The sequence below is a fragment of the Eleginops maclovinus genome, chromosome 3 (genome assembly GCF_036324505.1).
Source record: "Eleginops maclovinus isolate JMC-PN-2008 ecotype Puerto Natales chromosome 3, JC_Emac_rtc_rv5, whole genome shotgun sequence".
Taxonomy (NCBI): Eukaryota; Metazoa; Chordata; class Actinopteri; order Perciformes; family Eleginopidae; genus Eleginops; species Eleginops maclovinus.
Genome location: NC_086351.1, coordinates 6048209 through 6074391, shown reverse-complemented (window position 1 = coordinate 6074391; position 26183 = coordinate 6048209). Strand labels below are relative to the sequence as shown.

The 26183-nt window shown below is 41.0% G+C and overlaps 1 protein-coding gene across 3 annotated transcripts; it reads left to right on the top strand.

Annotated features, from left to right (window-relative positions):
- On the top strand, window positions 1-26183 carry fhl3a (four and a half LIM domains 3a). Of its 3 annotated transcripts, none has more exons than XM_063879893.1 (6): window positions 1-203; window positions 20352-20524; window positions 21724-21898; window positions 23974-24143; window positions 24276-24462; window positions 24899-26183. In XM_063879893.1, exons 2-6 carry the CDS (start codon window positions 20369-20371, stop codon window positions 25147-25149), a joined length of 939 nt encoding a protein of 312 aa, XP_063735963.1. In that variant the 5' UTR covers window positions 1-203; window positions 20352-20368; the 3' UTR covers window positions 25150-26183. The 3 variants fall into 3 exon arrangements, with proteins under 3 accessions (XP_063735963.1, XP_063735965.1, XP_063735964.1); XM_063879895.1 differs by having other exon boundaries at window positions 130-203; window positions 24276-24475; window positions 24911-26183; XM_063879894.1 differs by lacking the exon at window positions 1-203 and adding an exon at window positions 20037-20221.

Here is a 26183-nt window from a genome sequence, read left to right as displayed (position 1 = left end):
CAAATGTAACCGGCAAGCTGCATCGCTCTTCGCCGCAGAGATTTGACTGCTGTCAGAAGCAACACAAAAAGTTTTACAGCTGACGAGACACACCGGAGCTGCGACCTGCACACTAATCCATACCTGATCTGAGCGAGGGAGGCGGGTTAACGTACCCTCAGTGAAGTTGCAAAAGATACCTCCAGGTTTCAGAAATACTCCTGGTAAGACTTTTTTTATCTGCAAACCTTCGTAGTTTTTTCTGTGTTAACGTTTGTGGTGCCCACCTCTTCAGTGAGGCTTCAGGAAAGGATTCATTTCACGTCAAATATTCGGAAATTACTTTCGAAAAGTTTACTAGCGTATCCCCAATTGTCATTGAAAGCATCATTGTGATTGTGGGTGATGTTTTCCAATGATAATCAGTGACATACACTCAAGTGTGTTAAATTGAAGCGTTTTGATAGCAATAGCATCTATTATGAATTAAAATAATAATCTTTTACAAAGTACTCCTGAATCTATATGTTCTTTATTATGATTATTAGTGGTAGTATGTTAATTGCACTAATTTAGATCGATACACATTTGATTTAATACCATTAGATCATACTTACTTTATAATTAGAGTTTTGCCAGTCATGCTCTTTGGTAATAGATCTGAGTAAGATGATTAAATCCGACATGGGCTAGACATCAGGACAAGCCTTCATACTTCACACCTTATTCAAACAGAAGGAGAAGTCTGCAAAGTAAATCCCTGACAAAAGAGGAACCACTTCCTGTACACAGTGGGAGAATCTGGACATGTTCTGTCTGCTGGAGTGTTTGTCTGCTACCCTTGTTTATGACTCTATATCTATTTTCCAAATCACTTTAATCACAAAATCACACCTGCGCTCCTAAAAACAAACAGCCTTCAGACAGTGGAGAAAGACTGTATTGGACCGTGTGACCCATTGAACTGTGTGTAGGAAGGATTAAGGAACAACTGTTGTGTTAGAGAAGCTCCCAGCTGAGCAGTGTGTGAAGGCCTCAGAGAGCAAAGTCCCTCAGGCTAAACTTGTCTTTTCTTCTGGTGCAGGAAGTGGGATATGTCATCGTGCATTTTGAAAGGGTGTGTCTCGGCTGCAGCCTGTAGTTTTTTTGCTTTTGGCGTACATGACCATCACAGCGTATAGTAGCTGTGTCATCCTCATGACGAATGTTTGGTGTTCCACCTGTTGTGTCATCTCAGGGCAGTGGGCACTGTGGGAAAGTCAAGTGTTAGGGCTTGTCAAAAAAGAGAACATTTGATCAAGATCTGACATGTTTTATAGGAATGTATCTCCTTTACAGGGTAATCTTCATACTTTTAGGGAGGGTAAAAGAATATGATTTATGATTTCACTACAAGAAGAAGTGAGAAGAGCATCTGATGCTATGATACCTGACCTGGCCTTCATTGTAAAAAGAAGTCATTTGTTTGCATTTTAAGGTTTTTATGGGCTTTAATTGATCTGATACACACAGAGATGTATGCAGGTTTGGTTTTGAACTAGGTAAACTATCTGATATTAAACTACCGGGTTCATTTAACTGTATAGCCCTTGCTAAAAATAATATTTAGAAATATGCATATCGCCTCTCTATCTGTATTACATTTAGGAGGAATTTGATCTCTTTGGCATCACACTATTCTTGCACAAATTGTTTGTCACAGTAACAATCAGAAATAATGAATTTGCTGCCAAAAGCCAGTCAATCTATCCCATTTAGCATCTGGGAAGTTTGCCTCAACAGAGCCCACGGGCCTGTATAATGTGTTTGTTTGCTTTCTTCCTCTTCCTCTCTCCCTCTCTGCTTCATTGACCATGGTCACATTCTTCGGAGGTCTCAGTGTTTTCCAAAGGTTAGCCCCGCGTGGTGTTTGGACCCCGGCCAGCTCCCAACTGCAGTGGGACTGCAGCTAAATGACTTGGACTGGCTGTGGCTGGTTTTATGCATTGGCATCGTTTGAAACCAGGCCAACGATAATGATGGAGAATTGGCGGTCAAGTAGTTACAGGTGGTTAGGGAGCAGATATAGATTTTTGTTGCAGCAGTTTTCTGTTGACTTCTGCAGCGGTCTGTCCCTCCATGATGTTTTGAAGGACACAGTTTGTGTTGTTTTCGTGAATTTGTATCACATTCTGCGTAAGGCTACGTTCAATCAGGAGGTTTACATGCTGAGAACCAAACGGTTGGCCATATCTGATTAATTTTACTTGTGCTGCTTTCAATATACTCAAGGCATGTATTTGACAACCTGAATGATCCAACACATTGTTAGAGTGTGTTTGGTTTCATCATCATCTTATTCATGTGGTTGCAGCCAAAGTCAAACAATGCAACCACATCAAGCTTTTAACTATTCAGCCTAATTAAAAAAACATCACATCTGTGCTGCATATGACACCAAAAAGGGGAAATTAGAAGTCTTTCCCATGATTTTGCCTGAATATTTTCTCCAAATTCAAATGTTCATTCTAGTTTGTTGTATGTCTCTGTGTTTTCCCCTTGGTAGTCAGTGCCCTCTTCAATACTTCAGTAGGCTGCGGGGGCACGTGGCTGGCAGCAGGAGTGTGTCTGAATTCCCTGAGAGGGAGGAAGTGACCTCAGGTTTCCTGTGTGGGGTTTGCCAGGTGCTGGGGTGTTATTGTGAGGGGCACAGGACTTCCTCCATGGATGCTTTGTTGGTAAACGTCTGAAACCTGATCCTTTCAGCCAGGGCCCCCGTGGGAGGTAATATGTCCCCCTCACGATGCAGTCATCCTGCCTCTCTCTCCTTACCCCTCTTCTTCCTCAGTGTCTGTCCACCCTCTGCCACAGCTTTCTCTCCATGTGCATGTGTAGAGAGAACATAAACTTTATATAGGCAACTATGAGCGTAAAAGGCAACTGACTCTGTACTAATGGGGTAATTACATCCTTTAGGGATACAATTACAGGTCCATAACTAGCACTTACCTGCTACTCTCAAAGGAAGTCCTGTTTTCAAAGGAAATTCCCAATTGTTAACAAAGAAATGCAGATGCCCCCATAAATACACACTAAGTAGTTTAATACAAACTGATTACGAGTGGTGAATGAATGGAGTTATGCTTCACCTTGCTATACCTTTCACTTGGTTTTATTCACTGTGCGACAATGGTCCGTTATTTTAATTACACATGAATCCCTCTACATTATCAGTGTTTCCTAGGCTGCGTCTCACATGAAACGGATGTTGTTAAGGTGCATGAGTCCTGTCGATTCACTGCTGCATCATTACATTTGGTTATGTTATGAACTTATACTGAGAAAAGGTGTGAGTCGGGTGTGACGGTTTCCCTACACACTTGCCTACAGGGAAGACGATCATGCTCCAACAAAAGTCTACGGCAGACAGTATCACAAGACTTGATGAAAGAAATGCTATGATGCAAAACACGCTGCGGTTACCAACTCCTCCATCATGGGCCTAACATGACTCAATTTGTTCTTTGGATCTGAATCCCAGACAAACCTGTCCTTATCTTTTGGAATCTCCCTCACCAGGTGCTTTTAGTTGGAAGATTGATTGCCAAAACATGTGTAAATCTATCTAGGATTGCCTAATGTTACTGCTTTCCCAATACCATGCCATAAAAGATTATCCCATGGAAAACAGTACATTTCTACACGGAGACTAAATGTCCCATATGTCCAATAATAAGCATGGACTCCATGACAGCTGGAGGTTTTTTTTGTTGAAAACTGACCTCCTGTACAAGTCTGTGGACAAATTGAAGTGGTTTTTATACAACTGGTAATGTTATGTGCATTACGAATTGATTCCATATAACTAATGGTTATGTTGGGTTGTGGCTAATGACTAAATCATGGGATAACCTATTGTTAATGGAGGCACTTGAGCAGAAGAGTGTGGGGTGAGGAGAATTTCTCCAGTACGCAAGGTAATAAGATGTTATTTCACCCCAATACATCATTTCAAATAGAAATGACAAAGTAAAGAACCAAGGTTTTACAATAACTCCACATTTTTATATCTGGGAAATAGAAGGATCTAGTTAGTGGGGGAAACATGAAGTTTGCTTTACCATTGTGACTCTGTATATTACATACCAAATTGGTGGGACTGTCTGACACCCACTACCCAATGTGATATCTTTGAATTTCAACTTTCAATCAAAATAAGCTATATTATGAGTCTGTCTTGGATAACAGCAACCGTCTGCCTAAATAGCTGTTCTATGGGAGCAGCAATGTCTTCTTCCTTCCCATTGGATGTTCTTGTACACTGGCTTAATTGGGCAATAATTTGAGACCATGTGGCATGCAGTCTTTAACCAGACAGTGATACACAGCAGGTCCTAAACAAGGCAACAATACCTAAGGCTCAAAATGTCACCTTTCAAAACACTGTAAACCCCTGAGAGACTTGGCTGTTAACAGTGTATTTCTCCACAACAACATGCTTGCAGGAGTCTGTTCCCATAACAGATGTCTCAGAGAGGTAATTAAGCCTTGGCACTGTGTACATGCTTTGTTAGTTCCACCATGCCACTACTCTATCCCCACGTTCACCCCCTGCTGCTGAGGTAGTTGTGTCTTTATATGGCTAGTAACTTCAGTTTGCCACGCTACCAACTGAATTAGTGTTGATTGCTTCCCAGACACCTTATAGGGCTGGTTCCCACATCTGCAAAGAATGATCCCAGACTGTGACATCATGGCAGAGGAAATGTAGTCATGAGCGTGTGGGTGTATGGCTGTGTTGCTGTTTGGCATTAGCACATTTTTATTCATACATACTTATGCTCTCTGTTGTTGCACAACCGTTTTCCAGGAATGAACCAGAAGGACATGCATGCAAAGCAGTTACTTGTTCTGATTAGATGTGTAGTATATTGTCTCTGATAAATACAAGACTGTTTATTTGGGGTGCAGCTGTGAGCGAGAGCATTCCCCTCGCTGAAAGTAAACAGTGTTAACATGCCTGTCTGCATGATGAAACTAGTGAGCGATCAAGAATGTGACTCCTTATCCAAAACGTCTTACACGATCCCTCTCTCATCGTCGCTCTTTCCACTATGTCTTTTGCTCAATAGTATTTACAGGCACACACACACACACACACACTCACACTCACACAAACACACACTCGCACTTTGTCTCACCCTCTCATTTTCATCTCTATGGCTCTGTTGGAGAAACAATAGTCTCTACAGTGGAGACAGGCTTAGACGTGTCGGACGTGCTGCGTACACTGTGGTGTGAATTTATGTCAGTCACTAGCCGGAACATTCAACTGTATACAGCATTGCACCTATTTCAAAAATACACAGAGAAGAGTGCACTTGGCACTGCTCGGGTACACTTTGGCACAAATATTTAAAGCTGTCAAAGTTGCATTAAATAATACTAGGAAGCGAGAAGGCTGGTTCTTGGCCTCCTCTGTTCCCTCACCTTCATGAGATACTGAATGGCCCTCCTACAGTGCATTGGAGGAGCCATAAATGGCAGAAAGTATCCTTAGTGTGGCTATAAAAGGATATCAGCTCCTCGACTGGAAGATTAGGGTAATTTACGAGAAAGATGAGTAACAGAGAGCTGAGGAGGGATTCTTGGCCCCTTCAGGTGAGGTTTAAGAGAGAGACTTAATTGAGGACGGGATGGCGAGCGGAGTGGTGCTAGTTGTTATTGCCTGTGGCTGCATCTGTCAACGGGCTGTCAAAGACAGACGTAATTGAAGACAAATGCAAGTTCCTACTGTGTACAGTTTACTTTTGCATGTATCACCTCTCCATCCTGGGAAAAAAAGTGTATTTTATAATGCAGAAACTATTTACCTTTATTAGAACAAATTTACACAAGAGAAGGAACATGTCGAGACTCAGCCAAAGCATCCGGCGTCAGCTCTCCTTCACCTTGTGTAATCAAAGGTGGCTCGAACGTGGTGCAGCGAGAACATAATAGCAAAGTACTGCTTTGTTTGTCAATGTATTTACAACCAGCAGATCATATTGAAATCAGGATGTTTGTAGTAATTGCACATAACTCAGTCCAGAGGGAGATCAGAGCATTCAACACAATCACCAAATGACTCAGAGACCCCCAGAACCAGATGATACTGTTGTTTTGTTGTTGGTTTTCTTTGACTATTATTTAGTGTAAAGTTCTTATGTTAGAAGACCGTAGAAAAGAGATAGAAAAAAACCTTTGGGGCTGTAGATGTATCAATTCCTTTTTTATATACTGTAGCTCCAAAGGTTCTCATGTGCAGTCATGAACAAGAACATTGCATTTTAACTTCCATCCTCTGCATTTTTCCAATATTTCTCTAATAGGTTTATAGAAAAATACTTATTATCCAAATATGCTCTATGCTAAGAATTAGTGGTTAATTTCTTAGCATAGAAGTTTCTATCTGTAATTTTAGAGGAATACTGTTAGCTGTTAGTTTGCACAAATTCAAAAACCAGTAAAGAATATTGAAATGTATACTTAAAAGTCCTGTGATGTTACAATTTTCTGGTTGAGCTGTCACCATAGTTTACAGATATTACAAAAAAACATATGCATAATCATAAATATACTTTATTACGTACGGAAAAAGATTCCAAACCATAGACTCCTGTCTCTTTTCCACAGCTGGAAAAACATAGTTAGGTACAGTCAAGCGCACTCGCTGCAGTCCATGTGGTTCAGCAATACATTTGCAGATGGTACAGTGAAGTAGAAGAGCAGTGACTTGGTGTACTTTCTCGCAATTCAATTTCATTTGATGGAAAGAAACTGATATCTGGATCTTATTGTCGTCCGCGGTAACTTCAACCTTTAAAAAATATAGTTTTTTCTACAAAATGGCTTTCATCATGCCAATCAAAACCGTTTATCGGGAATATCTCTAACGAAGAAACAGATACTGCACTTTATGAGTCGTCAGTCAGGTGTAGATGAAGTTAAGGATAGCGTGGTGTATGATGTCGGAGAAGTTATGTGACAGACCCCATTACAACTGGCAGCTTGAAGTAGTGTATATGTCTAGGGCATTCAGCCAAACCACCCACGGGACAGTGCTTTACTGCATTAGCAGCAGGAAAGACCAAATGTAACACATCTCTGCCATCAATCTACATATACGCGCTATAAATGCACATGAACTGTTACATGCTGACACAACAAGATGCTCACGCAGTTCAAACTGGCTGCTCGGGCATTGAGAGACAATTAAAAATGTAAATATACATGGTACATTGGTCATCTCATAAGGGGACATTTATTTTGTTACATTTTAAAACCAATAATTGACATTTATTAAAACAAGCTCTATTATGAGCTAGGATGCGAGAAACATGTCAACACTAGGTGTAAACAGGGTCATGGGTTTTCCCACCCCACTGGACAAATGCTTCCAAAAACTTTAAATTCAGTTTCCTCTGATCATCTCTAGAGTCTGTCAAACATCACCGATTTGTTTTCCTAAGGTCCTGCATACGTTTGCAATTCTGTCAGTGCTTTAATGGGCCTAAACATCCAGCTTCAAAAAGAACCACATCCAATGTTGGCAATGGAAATTAGATCAATGGGTAAAATGGGGGCCAGACGGTGAGCGAAGCACAGCACAGGGCCAATGACACAAGCAGCATGACTTCACTGTGGAAGTATTCAACCCCCCTTAAAAAAAACCCATCCCTTTCTCAACACTGGTGAGTGGAAACTGTTCAAGGTTTAATGATTGCTGAAGAAAATGGGGTCCCATACTAAAAGTCATGCATTATGATGGTCATTGGCCACCACATCATGCTTATGGTAATCTTGCAGGGGTTTATTACAGTGCCTCGGCACAGCGGTGTGTCTTAATCATTGCTATGAAGCTTTTAACCTTCATCTCCCAGCGCCACTGGATTCTGCATGTCCAATAATCAGCCATACATTCTGTTAATTTACACCATGCATGACATACATTTACACTTCACTTGATGAAGAGGCCATGGAGCTGTTACAGGAGCTACGTGCCTTCATCAAGCTTCTCACTTTGTATGTGTCTGTTTTGTGTTCAGTAATGTCCCTGCATCCCTGAAGCAAAGCATACTCCTCCATAGGAAAGACAAGCAGGATAAAAGCAGAATGAGGTCAGACAAGAGTCGGGCGAGAGTACTGGTTAATAGATTGAACGAGATAGACGGGTCTGCTAGCGAAGCAACATAATTCAACCACGCTATCAGTGTTTACCAAAGCACCTGTTTTCACGTCAGCTCTCTATTAAACAACTGCAGCTAGGACTTTGCATTTTATCACTGATAATGAATTAGGTGGGGAAGATGAATGGTGTTTTGCATGGCTGCATGATAAAGAGATCCCAGTGTGTGACACTGGGAGATAAGGACCTGACGGATTGCAGCTCTGTTCTGGCAAAGTCGAGGAACTAGCTATAGGATTTGTGTACTTGCAGCTCTTCTCAAGACTTAAATGAACCTCAGAGAAATTCACAGACATCCATGTATACCAAGGGAGTTTTGCTTTTTGATATCAATGCTAATTGGTTTTAGGTGAATACATGTTAACATCTACAACTACCACTCCCTTTTCCTTCTGCTTTGATTAATTTCTATATGCTACGCTCACCCTCGGGATACCACACAATCAAACGTAGCTGTCCTGGTTGTGTGGGTAGATGCAAATCTAAATAAAATGGTAACGCTCAAGGTCTAGGTGAACCTGGACTTACCAGGCTGCAGAGAAAAAGAGTAGGTGGGTGAGCGACTGGGGGCGTGGAGGATGGAGGTTGTCCGTGGATGCATGGCAGCATGATTTATGGACACCTTTTGAAGTGAGCTCATTCCAGCCACACGGCACGCCTTCTGCATTACAGAGCAGGGACCTTCGCCTGGCGGTACGGCGAGGGGGATAAATGACCCTTAGGTCATCAACCTCCACTACCCTCCACTGCTACTCACATATGCACCTCTTCATTGTGTGGCAATTCATCAGTGTTTGTTTGGTCTTAACAAGCAAAAATGAGCTGCCACGGCATCCAATGAACTCCTGACTCTCTCTTCAGTAAACCATTTAGAGCAGTGGTTCTCAACTGGTCAAGCCTCAGGACCCACTTTTTCCTTCGTCAATAAATCACAACCCAAAGTTTTGAACCATATATACAGTATATATATGCCATGCAAGGCCGATAATATCCCTTTATAGAACTAAAGTGTACTTTAAAAAAAAAGTTTAAACTGGTGATGGTCATCATGTTTTTCTAGAATCAGAATTGAACTTTATGAAATAAAAAAGGCACATATTTTTTTTATTAAATAAAAAGACAGATTTGGAACCAATCCTGGAAACTCACCACATGTGAAAAATGTGACAAGTTAAAGATCCAACCCCTGAGATTTTTTGAAATACTAACATGTAAACTACACATTCGGGTACACTCGGAGAAGAAAATAACTATATCTATTATTACCCGGCATACTGAATAATATTTAATGCCATTTATCCTTTGTTCTGACAGCTGAAGCTGCTGCTCCGCACAGAGAAAAGGAGCAAGAGGAGAAGCTGTGTGAATTACTTTAAATTGTGAATAAGGATATTCACTTGTTCTGGGGGTCAAAATGAAAGCCAACACATTTTTTTGTGATTACAAAAAGAAGTTAAATCACATGGATGTGTAAAGAGTAGTTCTACTGCAAAGTTATTTTCCATGGGGACTTGCAGCAACATGCCGTAATCTTGATCACAACTGTTTCTGTTCTCCGACCTTTCCAGTCAAACTCCTATTGCACGCGCAGCATTACAAATTCCGGCCTTCAAAATAAAAGTTGTTTGTTTTCCATGATTTTTTTTTTTTCTTCTTTTTTTTTCAAAATGTGGGTCGCGACCAACCGGTTGAGAACCACTGATTTAGAGGTTAAAGCTAACAGGGAGGATGAGAAAGAGGAAAAAGAGGTGGTTCCTTTCTGGAATCAAAAAAATTGGGTCGAGAGGGATCTGTTCCTAGAGAGTCTAGCTAGTTTTCCTTTTCTTGCTGTAGTATGCAGAATTATAAGGGAAAATGGGAAGTTTCTCCAGTAGAGTCTGAATGGAAACTGATGTTATCATCTATTGCCATTTTAAAGCTCTCTCTTCAGTAGTCCAACAAATAGTGAGATCATTGTTTAAATAGGTAAAGCTTCCATCTTCTGTTATTCTGGAGAGGATTGAGGACTAAGGCTGGGGGTTTGGTTGGTAGTCAGTCCCAGTGCTTCAGGCTGGTTTGAATTCATTGTCTATTGGATATGTTTGGATTGTCATAATCAAGATCTCCCCACTTTGTTTGAAACTCATTTCCTTACTACATCAAATTGTTTGATCTTATCAGCGCCATTTATGTGAGCAGAAAAGCCAGGGATTAGGAATATTAGAAGTAATTACACTCAAGGGGAAGTCCCCACAAAGGGACTTAAACAAACCGAGGGTGTGTGTATGCAGCTGCTCACTGTGTCTGCTCTTCCTGCACAAGTCACCCATTGTCCCCCAGTTTGGCTGCTGTGTTTGTTTTTTTGTTTGATCCCTCTATCCAGCCTCAGCTTTGTGTGTTCACATATGTGTGCATGCATACTACTGTATGTTTTCCAATCCTCGTACACATGGCTGCAGGTGTCTCTGTGACTTTGTCCTTCTGCAGGACTGTAAGTGTGTTTAGACATAATACCCCTGTTTTTTCCATGTAACCTTGTGTTTGCAGAAGTGTGTGATCATTTCTCTGAGAAGTCCCAGAGATGTCTCTGTTTGGGGTAACGGGAAGAGGCACAGTGTGTGTTCATGCTGCCTTGACATCCTCATTGTTATGAACACCGCACTGGTGAATGGGATAGTTGTAGAAAATGATCCTGCATGTAGTTCTTGCAGCACGAAGCAGACTACAAGAAGAATACATTATGTTTATATGACAGGAAAATGGTCCAGCAGTGGCTCAGTAAGTAGGGGCTTAGACTGGGAATCGTAGGGTCGCCGGTTCAAGTCCCCGAAAATATGGAAAGTGGACTGCTACTTGGAGAGGTCCCAGTTCACCTCCTATGCCCTGCTGTGGTGCCCTTGAGCAAGGCACCGGACACCTCCAATCCCCCTCCCCATTGCTCCCCGGGCACAATAGCTGCCCACTGCTCCTAGTACTAGGATGGGTTAAATGCAGAGGACAAATTTCACTGTGTGTGCTCTGCTGTGTGCATGTATGTGACTAATAAAGAGGGTTTCATCCTCCAATTCTATCTCTATCTACACAGGGATGTTTCAGAGGTCAACTCACATTATCACGTCAATTTTTAGATTTTTTGTTTTACGCTGTTGGAGTCAGGTTATTTAAAATACATGTATAACATTTAACTATGTGCACTGGTGGATTGTTAACTTTATATTAAGTAAGTTTGACCTGATTTTACATCTGCATTGCAGGCTTCACCATACAAATAAGTCAAGAATATCGGCAAATTATTTTAGTTAAAGAAATATATATAAAACTGAGGGTTTTTTTCTGCCACAACACATGTAAATGTGACATTGCCACAGCATCCCTAATAAAATGCTGGGTTGGTCAGCGCTGCGCAGGATGAATCCAGAGCTAAGCGTCACTGCCAAGGGGTTTATGGACCAGTGGAATGAGGGCACTGTTTATACGTTGCCAGGGAGATGTATCTGGGAAAGGAAAAATTGGCTGTTTATACTGGAAATGACTTCTTAGATATTCACCCCAGTTTCTTCACAGCTGGCAGTCCCCCCTTGATTTTTTGATGCACATGTAATGTTTTTTTTTCCTTCTTTATCGTGCCCATCTTTTCAGAGTTACAGGCTCAGGGAGAGGTGAGTGTTCTGCTCTGATGCGGTTGTAGGATATAGGATTGTTCTTACTTTCCTATAATGTATAATACCTGTTCACACAGAGATTGGAAATGTCCGCCTGCTTATAACAGCATGCTGAATATTCATGTCTGGGGATGTTGGGATGTATGATTTAAAAAAGAAAATGTCTAGTCTGGGCATTAACCTCAGGGTCAAGTGCCATCACTGCAGCCACGAGCCTCGAGTCTGAATGAGTTATAAATAATTGCTAGCAGTTGTGGGTGTGTTCTGCACAGTTGTGTGTGGCATGCTGAGATTGCTGAGTGTGCGGCCTGTGAAACCTTATCCCAGCTCCTTGATGTCCTGGCTAGTTGCGCTGACTAAGCAACATTTGGAGACCACCTGGGAATGACCAGTCTGTGGAAGCCATTTTGTGTCTTTTGGTTTACAGTTAGCCTTGGTCTTTAGGGCCTGTGGGATACTCATCACCACAAAGCTAGTCTGTAAACAGCAGTGGTCGGGCATGATGAAGGAAAAACAACAATGATGATGCGGTGATTTTCCTCATGATTACTTTTTCAACTTTTTAGTTATCTAGTTTAACCATAGAATATATTTTGGTCCAGTTTCTTTATTTCAGTCCGTGAGATCTGCAGTACCATTAAACTCTTAATTTTCTCGCACAAGTGAAACATATTTTGGTTCACTCACTACAAAACTCATAGCCATAACAAATAGACATAAAAGAGGGACATTTGTCAATGACAGATTTTGTTTATCCTGTCAAAAACATAAATGACAAAGTAAAAGGACTTAATAAACTATGATCATATTTCATGGTAAAAGAACTTTAGCAAAAGCTCAATGGCGTGTGACTCAAATCCATTTTAGGACTTGTGTACAGGAGGCCAAATGGTCCTCTACATCTCTTGGCTTTGGCAGTTTAGAATAAGTTTGTTTTATTTATAGGAGAAGTCCAGAGGTAATTTTCCATTGTGGTGTCTTACGAGACATGTGCTGTGTATGCCTGGCCTTCAAGCAAAGGCACAAGACAGAGTGGATATTTATATTTTACAACTAAAAATATTGCTTCCGAAAAGCTCTTGCTGTTCCCCCCTGGAGGTTGGTCTTGTGAAAACAACATCCTCTCCAGGGGCTTGCAAACCAGTAACTCAATCATCCAGCGTGCAAGTCAACGCACCCTGACCTCACTATGTGTAATCATCCTGCTCAGATATAAATGCAGACTGGACTGTGCTACACATGTTAATTGTTAAATTGAATACATTTATCCAAACAATGTGCAGGTCCACCATCCTCTCCAAAACAAAGCAAGTGTCAGACCAGACTCGGCTGCCCTTTTCAAATAATCAGTGAAGGTTTCGGATTTCAAAGGGATGTCCCATGCCTTGGATCACAGGGTAGAGGACGACAGGAAGGATGTGAATATCAAGATAATGACTAAGATATCCATTTTTGGGCATAAAATTTGCCCTGGGAAACTTTGGAGTAAGGGGCTCTCTGTTATTAATGGGAATGTTTGTTCAAAGACAAATAATATGCTATACTCACACAGAGGCATTAGAACAACTATACTCCACTTATCAGTTCTAAAACCAGAGACCACACCTAAGCACGGAGGAAGCCGGGACATGTGACTCAACCTGAGATCTTTCAGCAGTTTTTGTTCCTTCCTCTTAATATACAGTTGCTTATCTAGGTGACTGTGAAGGCGTTAAGGCTTTTTTTCACACACTCTTTTGCTCCATTGTCTCTGCATTCCTTACCTTCCTTTCCCTCATCAAAATATCTGCCACCTCAAAGTGTATCCAGAGATCAGCTAGCAGACTGTAAAAAAAATTGTTTTCTTGATGACTTTCAATATTTGCTTTCTCTTTTCTCACTCTAGCTCTAGTTTTTTCCTGTCTGCCATCTTAACATTTACCGGCAAATACCAGCACAGAAAGAGGAAAAAAAAGCAACCTTTCTTGCATTCTCCAGGCCGTGACTCTCCAAAACCTTCACTGGCACACAGGAGTTGACTGCATACTTTCCCCAATGCAAACCAGATGTGAAGCACTAATGTATGGCAGCATTTTTTTCTTCAAAGGAAGACAAATGTAGGGCAAAAATGTAGTATTTTGGTCATTCATTCACAGTGGTATAAAAATATACAGGTTCATTCCTAAGCTCCAAGCTTTCCCTGAGGGTTGGGACGGTACTGTATGATTAAAATAATTGCAATGTTATTGTTTGGCATTGGTGGAGTATTGTGGAACAATGGGATTGAAACTTGCTAGTGGAAGGGGACAGATGAGCTGTGACAATTGCATTTTCAGCTTTGCTCTTCAGACATGGAGTCCTCCTGGCTAACACGTCCTGAAATCTCAGTGTGCCAAGTAACTGTCAGATTATGACAAACGTATGTTTTAAGTATAACCAAACATACTTCAATGCAGGCTTGCGCTGTGCTTTTGTTTATCTTTTGAACACATTTAAATCACCAGATCAAATCCTTTTAATAATTGAGTCGAGATGGTTTGACGTGCAGTTATTTTAGGCCAGCTGCTATTCACTATAACTTTCCTCTAATGCTGCAGAGTGTACCACACAACAGAATCAAGGCTAATATTAAGAGACATCAAGTCATATCCCAACACTTGCATGGTCATTATACGTTGCCTAGAAGGGACAAATTACAAAGGCCGTGGTGACATTTTCTGCTGCAGGTAGTCATTTTCCTCCTCCTGTTTATGATGTTGGCTTTCAATTGAGCCCTCTGTCACCTCCTACTCTTCACCAAGCGGTGTTTAAACGCTCAGGGACAATAACAGGTTAGCTTCCCAGTGTCTGGTCCTGCAGCCTCTACTGAACCGTCAAGTCTGACCCTGGCTCCCACAGCGAAACAGTCTCAGGTGCTCCCAACCCCAACCCTAAATCCAACCCCTAACTCTACTTCCCCCCCTGCCCTGCAACAACTTGTTCAGTCTGTTGTTTAAAAAAAAAAGTAGTTTTGTGCTTAGAGGGTCATGAATTAGTGTCCTGAGAATATGGGTGGCCCAGGTTCTCCTCTTATGCAAGACAGGGGGATTACAAAATGACATACTCATAGTAGATTCAATTGTTGACCAACTTCATCTGAACATTTGCTGATGCCATCGTATAAATGGTGACCTCAGACAGCTCAAAGCTTTAAATGTCATGAGGATGATTGCAGTTCTGCTTTTTCTGGCTAGGAATCAGTGTCATAACTACATCAAACAGCTTGATGCTTTACTAAAGAGACATTTATTATGACTGTTTAATAGGAAGATACTTTCTAAACGTGTTTTTTTTGTGTGTCAATCGCAAGTTTGTTTCAATAAGCACATCTGTTTATGAATGGGGCTGCAACATTAGCTCTCCTTCATGAGCAATTTCCTCCGCTTCCCGTGATAAGATTCATTGCCTTGGCGTGTCGTTACGGTTACTGGACTCAATTTATCTGATGCAGCAAAAGCCAACAGGAACTGCACACCAAACGTTTGACTAATATATAACACAGTCAATTTATATGTCCAACTCTTGTGCTGTTGTATTGTGATCTGTTTGGATCCAACCAGTTGTTCATGCACACAACACTTGTGGAGTTACTGGTCTCTTAGAATATGTGAATCTGGAAACTTATCCAAAAGGACCTGACCTCGGTTTTCAGTCCTTTAAGAAAAAACATAAATGAATTTACTTTGACTTTGTGTCATAAACTTTGTGGGCCATTACAAAAGTCTTGTGCAATTCATTACTTGGTTTTTCGCTTCAGTCTCCAAATGGAACAGTCTTCCACGGTCATGAGGCACTGAAATAACTAAGATCAGACGACTTCTCCATCAGGCTCCTTTGAAGTGGCCACTGGACTGAGGCACAAATGATTTTTTTTAAGTGTGTTTTTGACATTTTGCTTTATTTTTGATATGCTCAACCAGGCCCTCAAATGATATACTCAAGTGTCCAGTGCTGTACTTTTTCCCCCATCTCAACGCCAGCCAAGGAGCTTAACTGTGTCTGGAAGATTTCCAGGCACAAGACAGAAGGCAATGTGATGGTATGTGTTTACCCAAACGCAGCCATTTATACTTTTCCTCTAATTTGATTTAAGACATGTCATCAGTTTAAGCTCCAGCATTCATTTGCCACTAAATGTCACCTTCTTCACCCCTCTTTTATTCCTCTGCCTTTTGTTGTCACACTCTTTCTTCATCACTCTCTCTGGAGTTTGAGTAAAAGGAAAACGTGTGCACCACACTTTTCCTCTGGTATATGAGACCATCTGCTGCCAAACGATGAAACCATTAAAGGTGACTGAGTGGCTTTTGTTGCAGCTTCTTTCCTAAAGTAAATCAGACCTTACTGTGCACATAAAATCCACACTTGTTCAAGTATCTAGTTGGACATAAAAGTCCACTAGTCACAATATATCTTTAAACAAAGACCTAACAAATAGAGCAGTTGCCCTGGGAGTGAAATGGTTTCCTCCTAACATAGCTATAACCTTTGTACCGTCTCCCACTTGGCAATTAACCAAACTTTAACTGATGTGCCAAGACATCATTTAGCCGACTGTGAGGCTATTTCCACCCCCGGTTGTATTGTCTTATCACGGTGAATACAGTTACACCACTTCCGCTCTGTGACTTCAGCTTATCTTGAAGATATGGCATTCCCACAGTCCTCCTGCAATATCATAGCCACAAAATGTGTTGTTTTGTTGTAAAGAGGAAATAGACAAACGTACTTTGCGGTTATCCTTATTGACATGATGCAACGGAAGGACAAGACAGCAGCTGCTCCACTGACATTACATTGAGTCCTTAACATTTGGAATAACATTTAATTGTAGCATGTAATATAACTAAACTGAAAACATGTTCAAAACATCACTTCTGTGTGTCCTGAATTCAGCTAGATTTTAGGGTTTGATGGATGCAATATTACAACTCTATCTCTGATATCTATCTCTAACCAGACAGTTAGAGATAATACATCTTCACTCTGTCTTTTTCATGACTTTTAAGTGACTTTTCAACCCTTCTCAACATTACTTATACACAGTAGTGCAGTCTTCTAATCCTATAGTGTGTAATAGAACTTAATTACAGCAAAAGTCATTGGAGACTTTGTAGTTATGCTTGTGCTGTACATTGGTTTCTGCTTACTGTGTCAAAGATAATCCCTCCTCTGTTGATGTAGCATGATATCAGGTTCTTTGTCTAGCCTTAGTTAAATATACATTTTACAAGCAGATTCTTCTTATGGATGTCAGGGAAAGAGGAGGGGGGGAAACTGGCAGGCTTGTTCCCAGCAGGTTGTGCGAGCTTCTCATTTGGTATCAACCGGAGCGTAAGCAAAGTTTGGGCTGGGGATTAACAGGCTGTGGGACCAGACTGGACAGAGTATCTACCGGCCCTTCAGTAAGCAACCATGAATATGTTGCCTGGCAACAACATACAGGCCTGCTTGCTTGCATTGGTCTGTTCCTCTGCGGTGTCTCTCTATTGGCCATGAACTTCACCCGTAGAACGAATCGTTGACATTCCTCCGCTATCTAACAACCCGATGTGTGAAAACAAATAAAAAGCCTAAATGCCTGTTTGCAGCCCTGGGAAGTTGTTAAACTCATCACACCTCACAGTGTTAAGGATAACTCGAGTATTATTCTGCTTATACCAAGGCAACTTGCCAACTAAAGGTTACATGATATAAGAAAACATTTGTTGTTTATTAACATATAAGTGTCACAATTCCTGTGAACAACACACTGATGGTTTGGGGTCTTTATTAAGCCATAGTGGTGTGGCTAAGATGATAACGTTTGACCAAAGGAAAAATAATAACCACAGCTAACTCATCCTCAACAATAGATGGATCCTTATAGAGAATGGAATTCCTGGATGCCTTTATTAAGCAGAGATCCCCACGTTGTTTCACACAATACAAACTCAGTACAATATATCTGCACCATTGTTCTATGTGGAAGCAGAGGAGATTTCCTCATGGAGCCCACATTTTCCCAGGAGGATGAATTCACTCACAGCTCTGGTATTTGGGAACATTATTAACCCAGAGCTGAGTTCTTAGTCATTGGGTTCTGGTCAGAAAGGAGATGGACCTCTGCTGGGAAGTGACAAATACAGTAGAAGATACAAAGCCCTGTGAGAACTGAAGTTCATTATCCAACTCCTCTCCTCTCTTCTCTTCATGTAGTCACGTCTTAGTTCATTGCCCCGAAGGTCAGTGCACTGACGTCATGCCCCTCTCTGTGAGAGCCTGTGCCATCAGGAGTTCATTTCTGGCTCTGCATTGGCCACTCAAACAATGATGCACAAAGTAAATATTTCTTAAATGGACATGCTAAAAGACCTGGAATGCAAAACACACCCTTCTTCTGATTTCTAAACTCATTTGTGCATTAGTCGATTGAGTATAAGGTTTCCATCTGCGCTTCAGTGAGTTCTCTGTTACTTATTATTAACCTGATTACTGGCAGAATAGTTATTCTAGCTAAAAACCTACGTCTCTCCTGAGACTTTAAAACAATTGCTGTGGAAGAGGCTAACAACGGCTGATATAATACAACCAGGGACACCATGAGTGATTCATCTCAGGCACAGGATAGTTAACTTGTTAGACATCTGCGTTTTAGATGTGTCATGACCTACTTTCAACAGTTTTTTAGTATGAGGATATGTCGATGATACAGCTTAATTCGGGGAGGGTTAATAAACAACGGGCTGATTTGCTCTGGAAATTAAAGCTGACATCAGACGTCATAGCACTGGCCTCACGGCTTTGTGAGTCATGCCTCGTCTCGTTCCCTTACCTGGCAAGCAAAGGGAGTGCATACTTGTGTAGCACGGCAGATAACATTAAGGTCATACTGCTCTTATTCAGCTCTTTACTTTGTTGATCTAATCTTGAGGTTGTGGTTATGCACACTGTTGGCAACGTCTGACTGATGGTTTGTCAAATGTAAAGAAATGAATGTAAAACCCCAGAGTTCAGCACCTTGCTGTACATTACACAGGCCAACCACAGCTGCTTACTTTGGTATTTTGCCATAACCTCCAGATGGATACTATAATCCGAGACGTCAGGTACTAAAGATGTGTCTGTTCAGTCATTAGATAGAGAGATATGCCTGTCTGGTGATGTGAGCCAACACACATGGCTGCAGGGCTGTCAAGCTTTTACACTTTACGTCTTCAGGTCATCAAAGGTAGCTCAAAGTGTGTCTCCAGTTTGGAGAGGTGGTGTTGTGTTAGCAAAAAGCCTGTCACTGGTTAAGATGTGAAAACTGTGAGCAGGTGATGCCTTGACTTTCTCACCCCGGCTCATTAAGAGCTTTTGGTCTCGCAAAAGGCTGAGACAGCTGAAACGTGAGAGACTAATGTTGTCTTTGATGATGGATCCTGTGTGATTCGGCTTTTAGTCTTTGTTCCCTCTGATGTGTCACCCTGTGTTCAAGTGTGTGACAGCTCTCACTTGGATAGAAGTACTTTTCATGCATGTGTGTAAGACAGGAATTACAAGCCCAGTTTGATTGATTATAATATCAGAGATGAATATTATTACTGGGTGGTGGGAATGCATAACCAGCAGTCCACCATGCAAGAGGGCTGTATCACTTATCACCGGGCTGTCCTCCAGCCATGCTGTAATGTTTTGGCAACCTGATATTGTTGCCATAATGCTCTTTCAATATTATTCTGTCACTTTGCTGTGTGTTCTGTCATGATCAAGGGCCTTATTGTGCAGTAAAAACTATGTACTGAGACTGTGTACCTCCTGTATCTGTATATGCATGTAACTGTAGTTGTATCTTTATGCTGACAGGAAGACACTTTTTAGGGAGTCTCAGTTCAAACTGTTTCAAGTGTCTGTGTTTTTGACACAAACACTCACAAAAGCTTCATGGGGTTTCTGTATCTGTTGGTGGTCCACGCTCTCCTCACAAATACACTCCTCATAAATATTTAGAAGTTTGTATGATATGTGGTTCTTCACATGCAAGGATACACTACTGTATTCCCACGGAGAGAGGCGGCTCTTTAATATTTATGTTGCAGATTTTTAGGCGGTTGACAGCGACAGGAAAGAGTTTGGTAGTTACCCATCTCCCTCTCTTGTCCCCTCCCTCTGCCTCAGCCACACTTTCATCACACAGTAATAAAAGGGAATAGGCGTTTTGGGCCGCCTCTCTTATCGCTCTCTCTCTATTTCTCTCAGTTACTTTCTCTGACTCTCTTTCTTTTTCCACTAGCTCCCACTTGCACAGTGTGTTTTGTTTGAGCTGAGCTCCATCCATGGTACAAGCCTAGGGATTTACAGCGTAAATATTGGCAGTGAGATTCTATTCTGATTTATAACCTCTGTGTCGGGAAAGGTGACTAAATCATTCCTAAAGACTCTGCTTTTCTGCCCCTCCCCTATGTTCCCCTCTCTTCTTGTCCTCATCTCTTATTGATTGTTTTTTAAATGTTGTTGACTCGAGTTTTTCCTGTCTTGTGTTTCAGGCTCACAGAAAATTACAATGACTGACTCTTTTGACTGTGACAACTGCAAGGAGTCCTTGTACGGCAGAAAGTACATCCAGTCAGATGACAGCCCCTACTGCATCCCCTGTTACGACAATTTGTTCTCAAACACGTGTGATGAGTGCAAAGAGCTGATCGGCCATGACGCAAGGGTAAGGCATTCAATTTTCATGATCAGACATGCAATCATGTATCTGCTGCAGTAACAAGTAGTACATACCCAACTTGAATGAAACAACATTCATTTTATGTACCTGTGACAGTGACTGCCGAGGCCTGAGGCATTTTGTTTTCAGGTTTTCCATTTGTGGAAACCTGAAAACTGTCTGATTCTCATGACCAAATATCTCCTGTAGCCAATTTACTCAAATTTGGCAAAACTGTCCACTTGGACTCAAAGAGGAACCGAATAGAAAGTGGTGGTCAAAGGTCACTGTGATCTCACAAAACGTCTTGCTGGCCCAAATCTATACATGTAGGCAATCAACCGCAAGGAGGTTATTCCAGCTTACATTTGTTTTCAGAGAAATATGTTGGGCCTGTACCCAAAAAGTTCATGTAACATCCTTATTTTTAAACATGCATTGGATTGAACGGCAGGTATGACTTCAGTCTTTCCACACTTTGAGCTACATATTGCAGTTGAAGCAAAGCATATTCAATTTGACATTGTCTTGGATAGCTAAAACAGAAGTTATGTCATGTTAATGACGCATCATTTGTGCTAAATGAGGCGTGTTCTATGTATTTTGTGTGGCAAGACACAGTGCAGGCCAATTTAACATGCAATTACACAGGCAATTTCCACTTGGTCCACAGGCTAATTTTGTCTATGATTGTAAAAATGCAGCATGAGGGAGCGTCTCCCTCTCCTCCATAATCAAGTTAAAATTCATACTTTGCTTAATGCAAAGAGCTAACATGAAGTGGATCATTTAAGACTGACATAAGCTACTTAGTAGAGTTTACAGGATGAGGGCATGCTACATTGTGTAATAGTTTGCTTAGCTAAGTAGTCCAATAAGTTTTCAACACCCCTATGGGCAGTGAGTGATTAATAAAGCCAACATTTTCATAGCTCATTTCCTTTTAGACAATAAATGTAACAATGTGAGACTTTTATTTAACTCAGGAGGCTGCTCTCAAGTAGGGTTATAGTATGATAACATACACACAGAGTAACCACATACTTGTTATGGCCTTAAAGACCTTACTTGTCTTATTGTTTAGCAATAAACTTTTGACTGTGTTAAGTTTCGTAGGCGTTTCTTTATTTGCCTACTTTAGATTAATACCATTCTGAAATTTAAAAATGTCCTTCTGATTTTGCCTCCTCTTGTTCCCCTGCCAGGAGCTCTTCTATGAGGACCGGCACTATCACGAGCACTGCTTCCGCTGTTTCCGCTGTGATCATTCGTTGGCCGATGAGCCTTTCACCAGCCAGGATGACGAGCTGCTCTGCAATGACTGCTACTGTAATGAGTTCTCCTCCAAGTGTGTAGCCTGCGACAAAGTCGTCATGCCAGGTAAACCTGCAAGACATTGTGCAATGAGATATAAGCCACTCCAAACCACTGTTTTTTCAACAGTTTAATCAAATGAAATCAAATGAACGATGGAGTGACATGTAAAATACCTTGCACATGTACTATGAATTTGACAGTGCCATATATAATGGTATTCCACTCGCCCACTAAACATTTGTCTTGTTGTCCGTCATTTTATTTTCCATGTAGTATTCACATTTCAAGATGGATAGGCAAATGACTATGGAAAATGATGGCATGACAGACTCCAGGAAGGAGGGTCAAATGAAAAGTACAAAGTAACAGATCAAGAAGATATAGAAATGACAGGGGTTTTAAAAAAAGAAGAAGAGAAGGCGAGGGTCCACGATTGAGCAGCAGCCAGCGCTGAATGTGACAGAGTAATTGCCAGTCTGCTTGACTTGTTGTCTGTAAGCCAGATCCCTCAGGGCTGGATGGCTGCCACCAGCCTGATGATAACAGGAGATAAGAGAGTCAGTTATTCCAGCTTACACAGCCCCGACAAGGCAGCACATTTTTCAGGAAAATATATGATATTTCCCTTTATTCCAACTGTAGGTAATCTCTTTTTTATGGAGAACATTCAGCATATTTGCATCATTGGTTTGAGAAGAGCTTTAGACAAATAACTAGTTGTATACATCTATCAGCTCAGAATGTTTTTTCTTAGGAATGCTCCTGGAATTCATTAGTATACAAGAGTGTAAACCTTTCACTGCATCACCCAAAATTCAGATGCACTTTGGATTCAATTCCAAAAGTGTGACCTCTCCTTAAGCGTAAGACTCTGCCATCATATAAAAATATGAACACCCTCAAAAAACAGGCACACACACTTGTCTTTGTTTAAAGACTGAATGCTAGACTGAAGTTGTTTATGTAGGCTACTCAAGGAAGGAAGAAACTTAATACAAACGTAGTCTAATTGGATTTCTCTACATGATTTGGTTAGAAGATTTCTCAGATAAAACTGCTGCAACTTTGATCCCAATGCATGACCAACATTGGTCACAAAGGCTGTTGTATGTCTCGCAGACAATGGTCCTTTTCTTTTGTGACTCAGTTTATTCTGTTTGGAATTCCCTAGGACAGACATAGTTTCTGTTGTTGCCGCCGTACACTGACAAATGATCTTATTTGAGTTATGCACTGAAGTTTGAAACAAACTATTTTTGCAAGAATAAATATACAAACGGAATTCTTGTATGAGAAGTCAAACTTAAAAACTACAATATGTTCTGTAACAATAAAGTATCATCTAGGGAAGGAGAATAGAACCTGTAGGGAAAGAGACAGTTCTGAGCATGTCGACAATGGACTATACGCAAAGAGGATGTGAATAAAATACGTTGTGAGTGAAATACCAACGGCTGTTTTATGAGCAGAAATCTTTAACAAGCCTTTTGTTTGCATCCTACTGTATAATGCACCAACTCAATCATTTATGAATTTTTTAAAGGTTCCTTAGACTCATAATGCTTGTGAAATGAAACTCCAAAATTCAGCTTGTTCACATGTATTCTATTTATCAGATACTTAACTGCTGATATTGTTGAGTCACTATAATTCATGTAAGCTTATAACCAAGTTGTTGGCAGTTTTGGACTCAACAACACACAGCTTAAAACAGGGAAACGTTTAAAATGTCAGTCCCACACAAACCACTGCGTCACCATATTATAAACCCAACCAGTATAATAAAAAACTCAACAGCTGAGGGATAGAAGATGGATTGGTTGGGGACCTAGAGGGGAAAATGGCATTATCCCCTTTCTAAGCGGACTGCCGCCAGTTTCCATTAGTAGAAAGAAGTGAGGGGCTTGTGGTATTATGATGTAAAATTAAATCCATCTTAGTGAAACAAATTTATTTTTATATGCCTTTAAGCAATTGAAGTGTATCAGTTCATTGTTAAATAAAATCACCATAAAATTCCCAAAATGGCCATTACAACTCTATGAAGAATTGTAAAAGCTGCATACTCAAATCAAGCCAATGTTTCCATCTTTCTATTTCTTTCCCTGCCTTCTATCATCACTCTTTTTCTCTTTCAGGAACGAGGAAGTTGGAGTATGCAGGCTCTACATGGCACGAGGGCTGCTTCATCTGTAACAGCTGCAACCAGCCGATTGGCTCAAAGTCCTTCATCCCTGACAAGGATGAACACTATTGCGTGACCTGCTACGAGGACAAGTTCGCCCCGCGCTGCACACGCTGTAAAAAGGTCAGCAGAAACAACCACATGGGATAACATAACTGGGATTTGTCCTTGTTAACCAGAAACATTCACGGGAAAACATTCAAGAAGTGATTTAAAAATGATGTCCAATTGACCTTTGACCTCTCTTATTTTCAGACCCTGGCTAAAGGTGGTGTGACCTATCGGGACGAGCCGTGGCATAAGGAGTGTTTTGTGTGCACCAGCTGCAAGACACAGCTGGCGGGTCAACACTTCACCTCTCGAGACGAGAACCCTTACTGCCTCAAGTGCTTCGGCAGCCTGTACTCCAAGAAGTGCGAGGCCTGCAGCAAACCAATCACAGGCAAGACAACATCGCTATTCTACACTGTGATATTGATTTGTGCTTCCCCAGGTGCTACTTTTGATGTGTTGACTGGCTGAGGGTTCCGCACTAGATATACGTTTAGTATTTAGATTGGCTGCCAGTTTCTGCATTTTACATTGTGTGTAACCTGGTTGAATTCTTTCGAAGTCTGTTATGCAGAATCCAATTTCCAATTGTAATGTCTTTTATACATAGATATGTGCCCCCCCCCCTTTGTTAAGAGATTCTGAAAGTTTCAGGAGAAAAGATTAATTTATATAAAATCCTGTATGGAAACTGATCAGAGTTTGGCCCCAGAAAAAGCTTTCTTTCCCAGTTTGATACGTTTTGAAGCATGCGTGATTTGCCACGCGAGTCCTCTAAAGCTCAACCATAATGATTAATCTCTGTGTCGTTGCTCTTTTCGTCCCAGGTTTTGGAGGAGGAAGTACATCTCATTTGAGGAACGTCAGTGGCACCAGCCCTGCTTCACCTGCTCCCAGTGCTCGGCTTCACTGGTGGGCACCGGCTTTTTCCCTGATGGAGACAAGATCTTGTGCCGCGACTGCAACACCAACAGCAACCTATAAACAGTGTTTAACCCCACTCCCACCCTTCCCTGACAAACCTTTCACACTTTGTCACAGCATGTTAAGAACCCAGAGTCATTACCCAGGACGGTAACGCAGGCTAACAAATGCTGCCTCTCAGGTTGTTTTTATATAGATCAGTTCCTCGTGCTCACTGTCTGGGTCGGATTTCTGCATTGTTTGAATGAACCCCTTTTTAAAGGTTTCCTCTTCAACCAAAAAGTTAATGATTCTGTCCTTAAAAATAACACGACTAATGTGTTATGTACTTTCAAACCAAAGAAAAGCAAAATGCAAGTCACTTTGCAAAAAAAAACCTTCATGTTTTATATAAAAAGTTGCAACTTCAGGTAAAGAAGAGAGGATACAGAACACTGATACAGTATGGCATGTAAACCCTACAGTCAGTTCTTCGAAGTATGGTGGAGGTACTATAATGCTCTTATAACTGCAGGTTAAGCATCTTTTTTAAATACGTCAGAAGGTAAATAACAGGAAGAAAATGTTTAAAAGACGTTGCTGATTGTGCTTACAGTGAGAGCCAGTTTATGGTGGTTATGATCAATAAAAGTCTTTTGCACTTTTGATAAGACCTTCTCTTGCTACCATGTTACGTGCACATAAAGAACACAACTTCAGAACATGGCACACAGACCACTTTTATGTCATGTATATGCTTTTGTTACAATTTGCAATACTACTTACAAAAAGTTTCAATATACATGTTTGTTTTTTCTTTGTTGTTATGAGTTTGTTATCAACATTGCTCAGAGAGCCAGCGTTTATAACCCCAAAAGAAGCTAAAATCTTTTATTTTTTGCAGGAGTATGCATGTCTGCATTGATTTGCCTTAATAACTGTTGCTTTTAACGCTGTTACTGTTTTTGTTTTTCATTGTTCTTTTTTAATATGTATGTGAGAAGTCATTAAGGAAAGGCATATTTCTTTATTTCAGCTTTGATGCTGGTGAGTCAGAGTTGGCCAAAGGACACTTAGGGTGGAAAAAATGGCATTGAGGCGAAAACAGTATGAATTTACTGTACAACAAAAAAGATGATAATTGATACTGCCACATGGTTGCTTTTATTTGTGAAGTCTTATTCATTAAACTTACACTGACTGATCTTC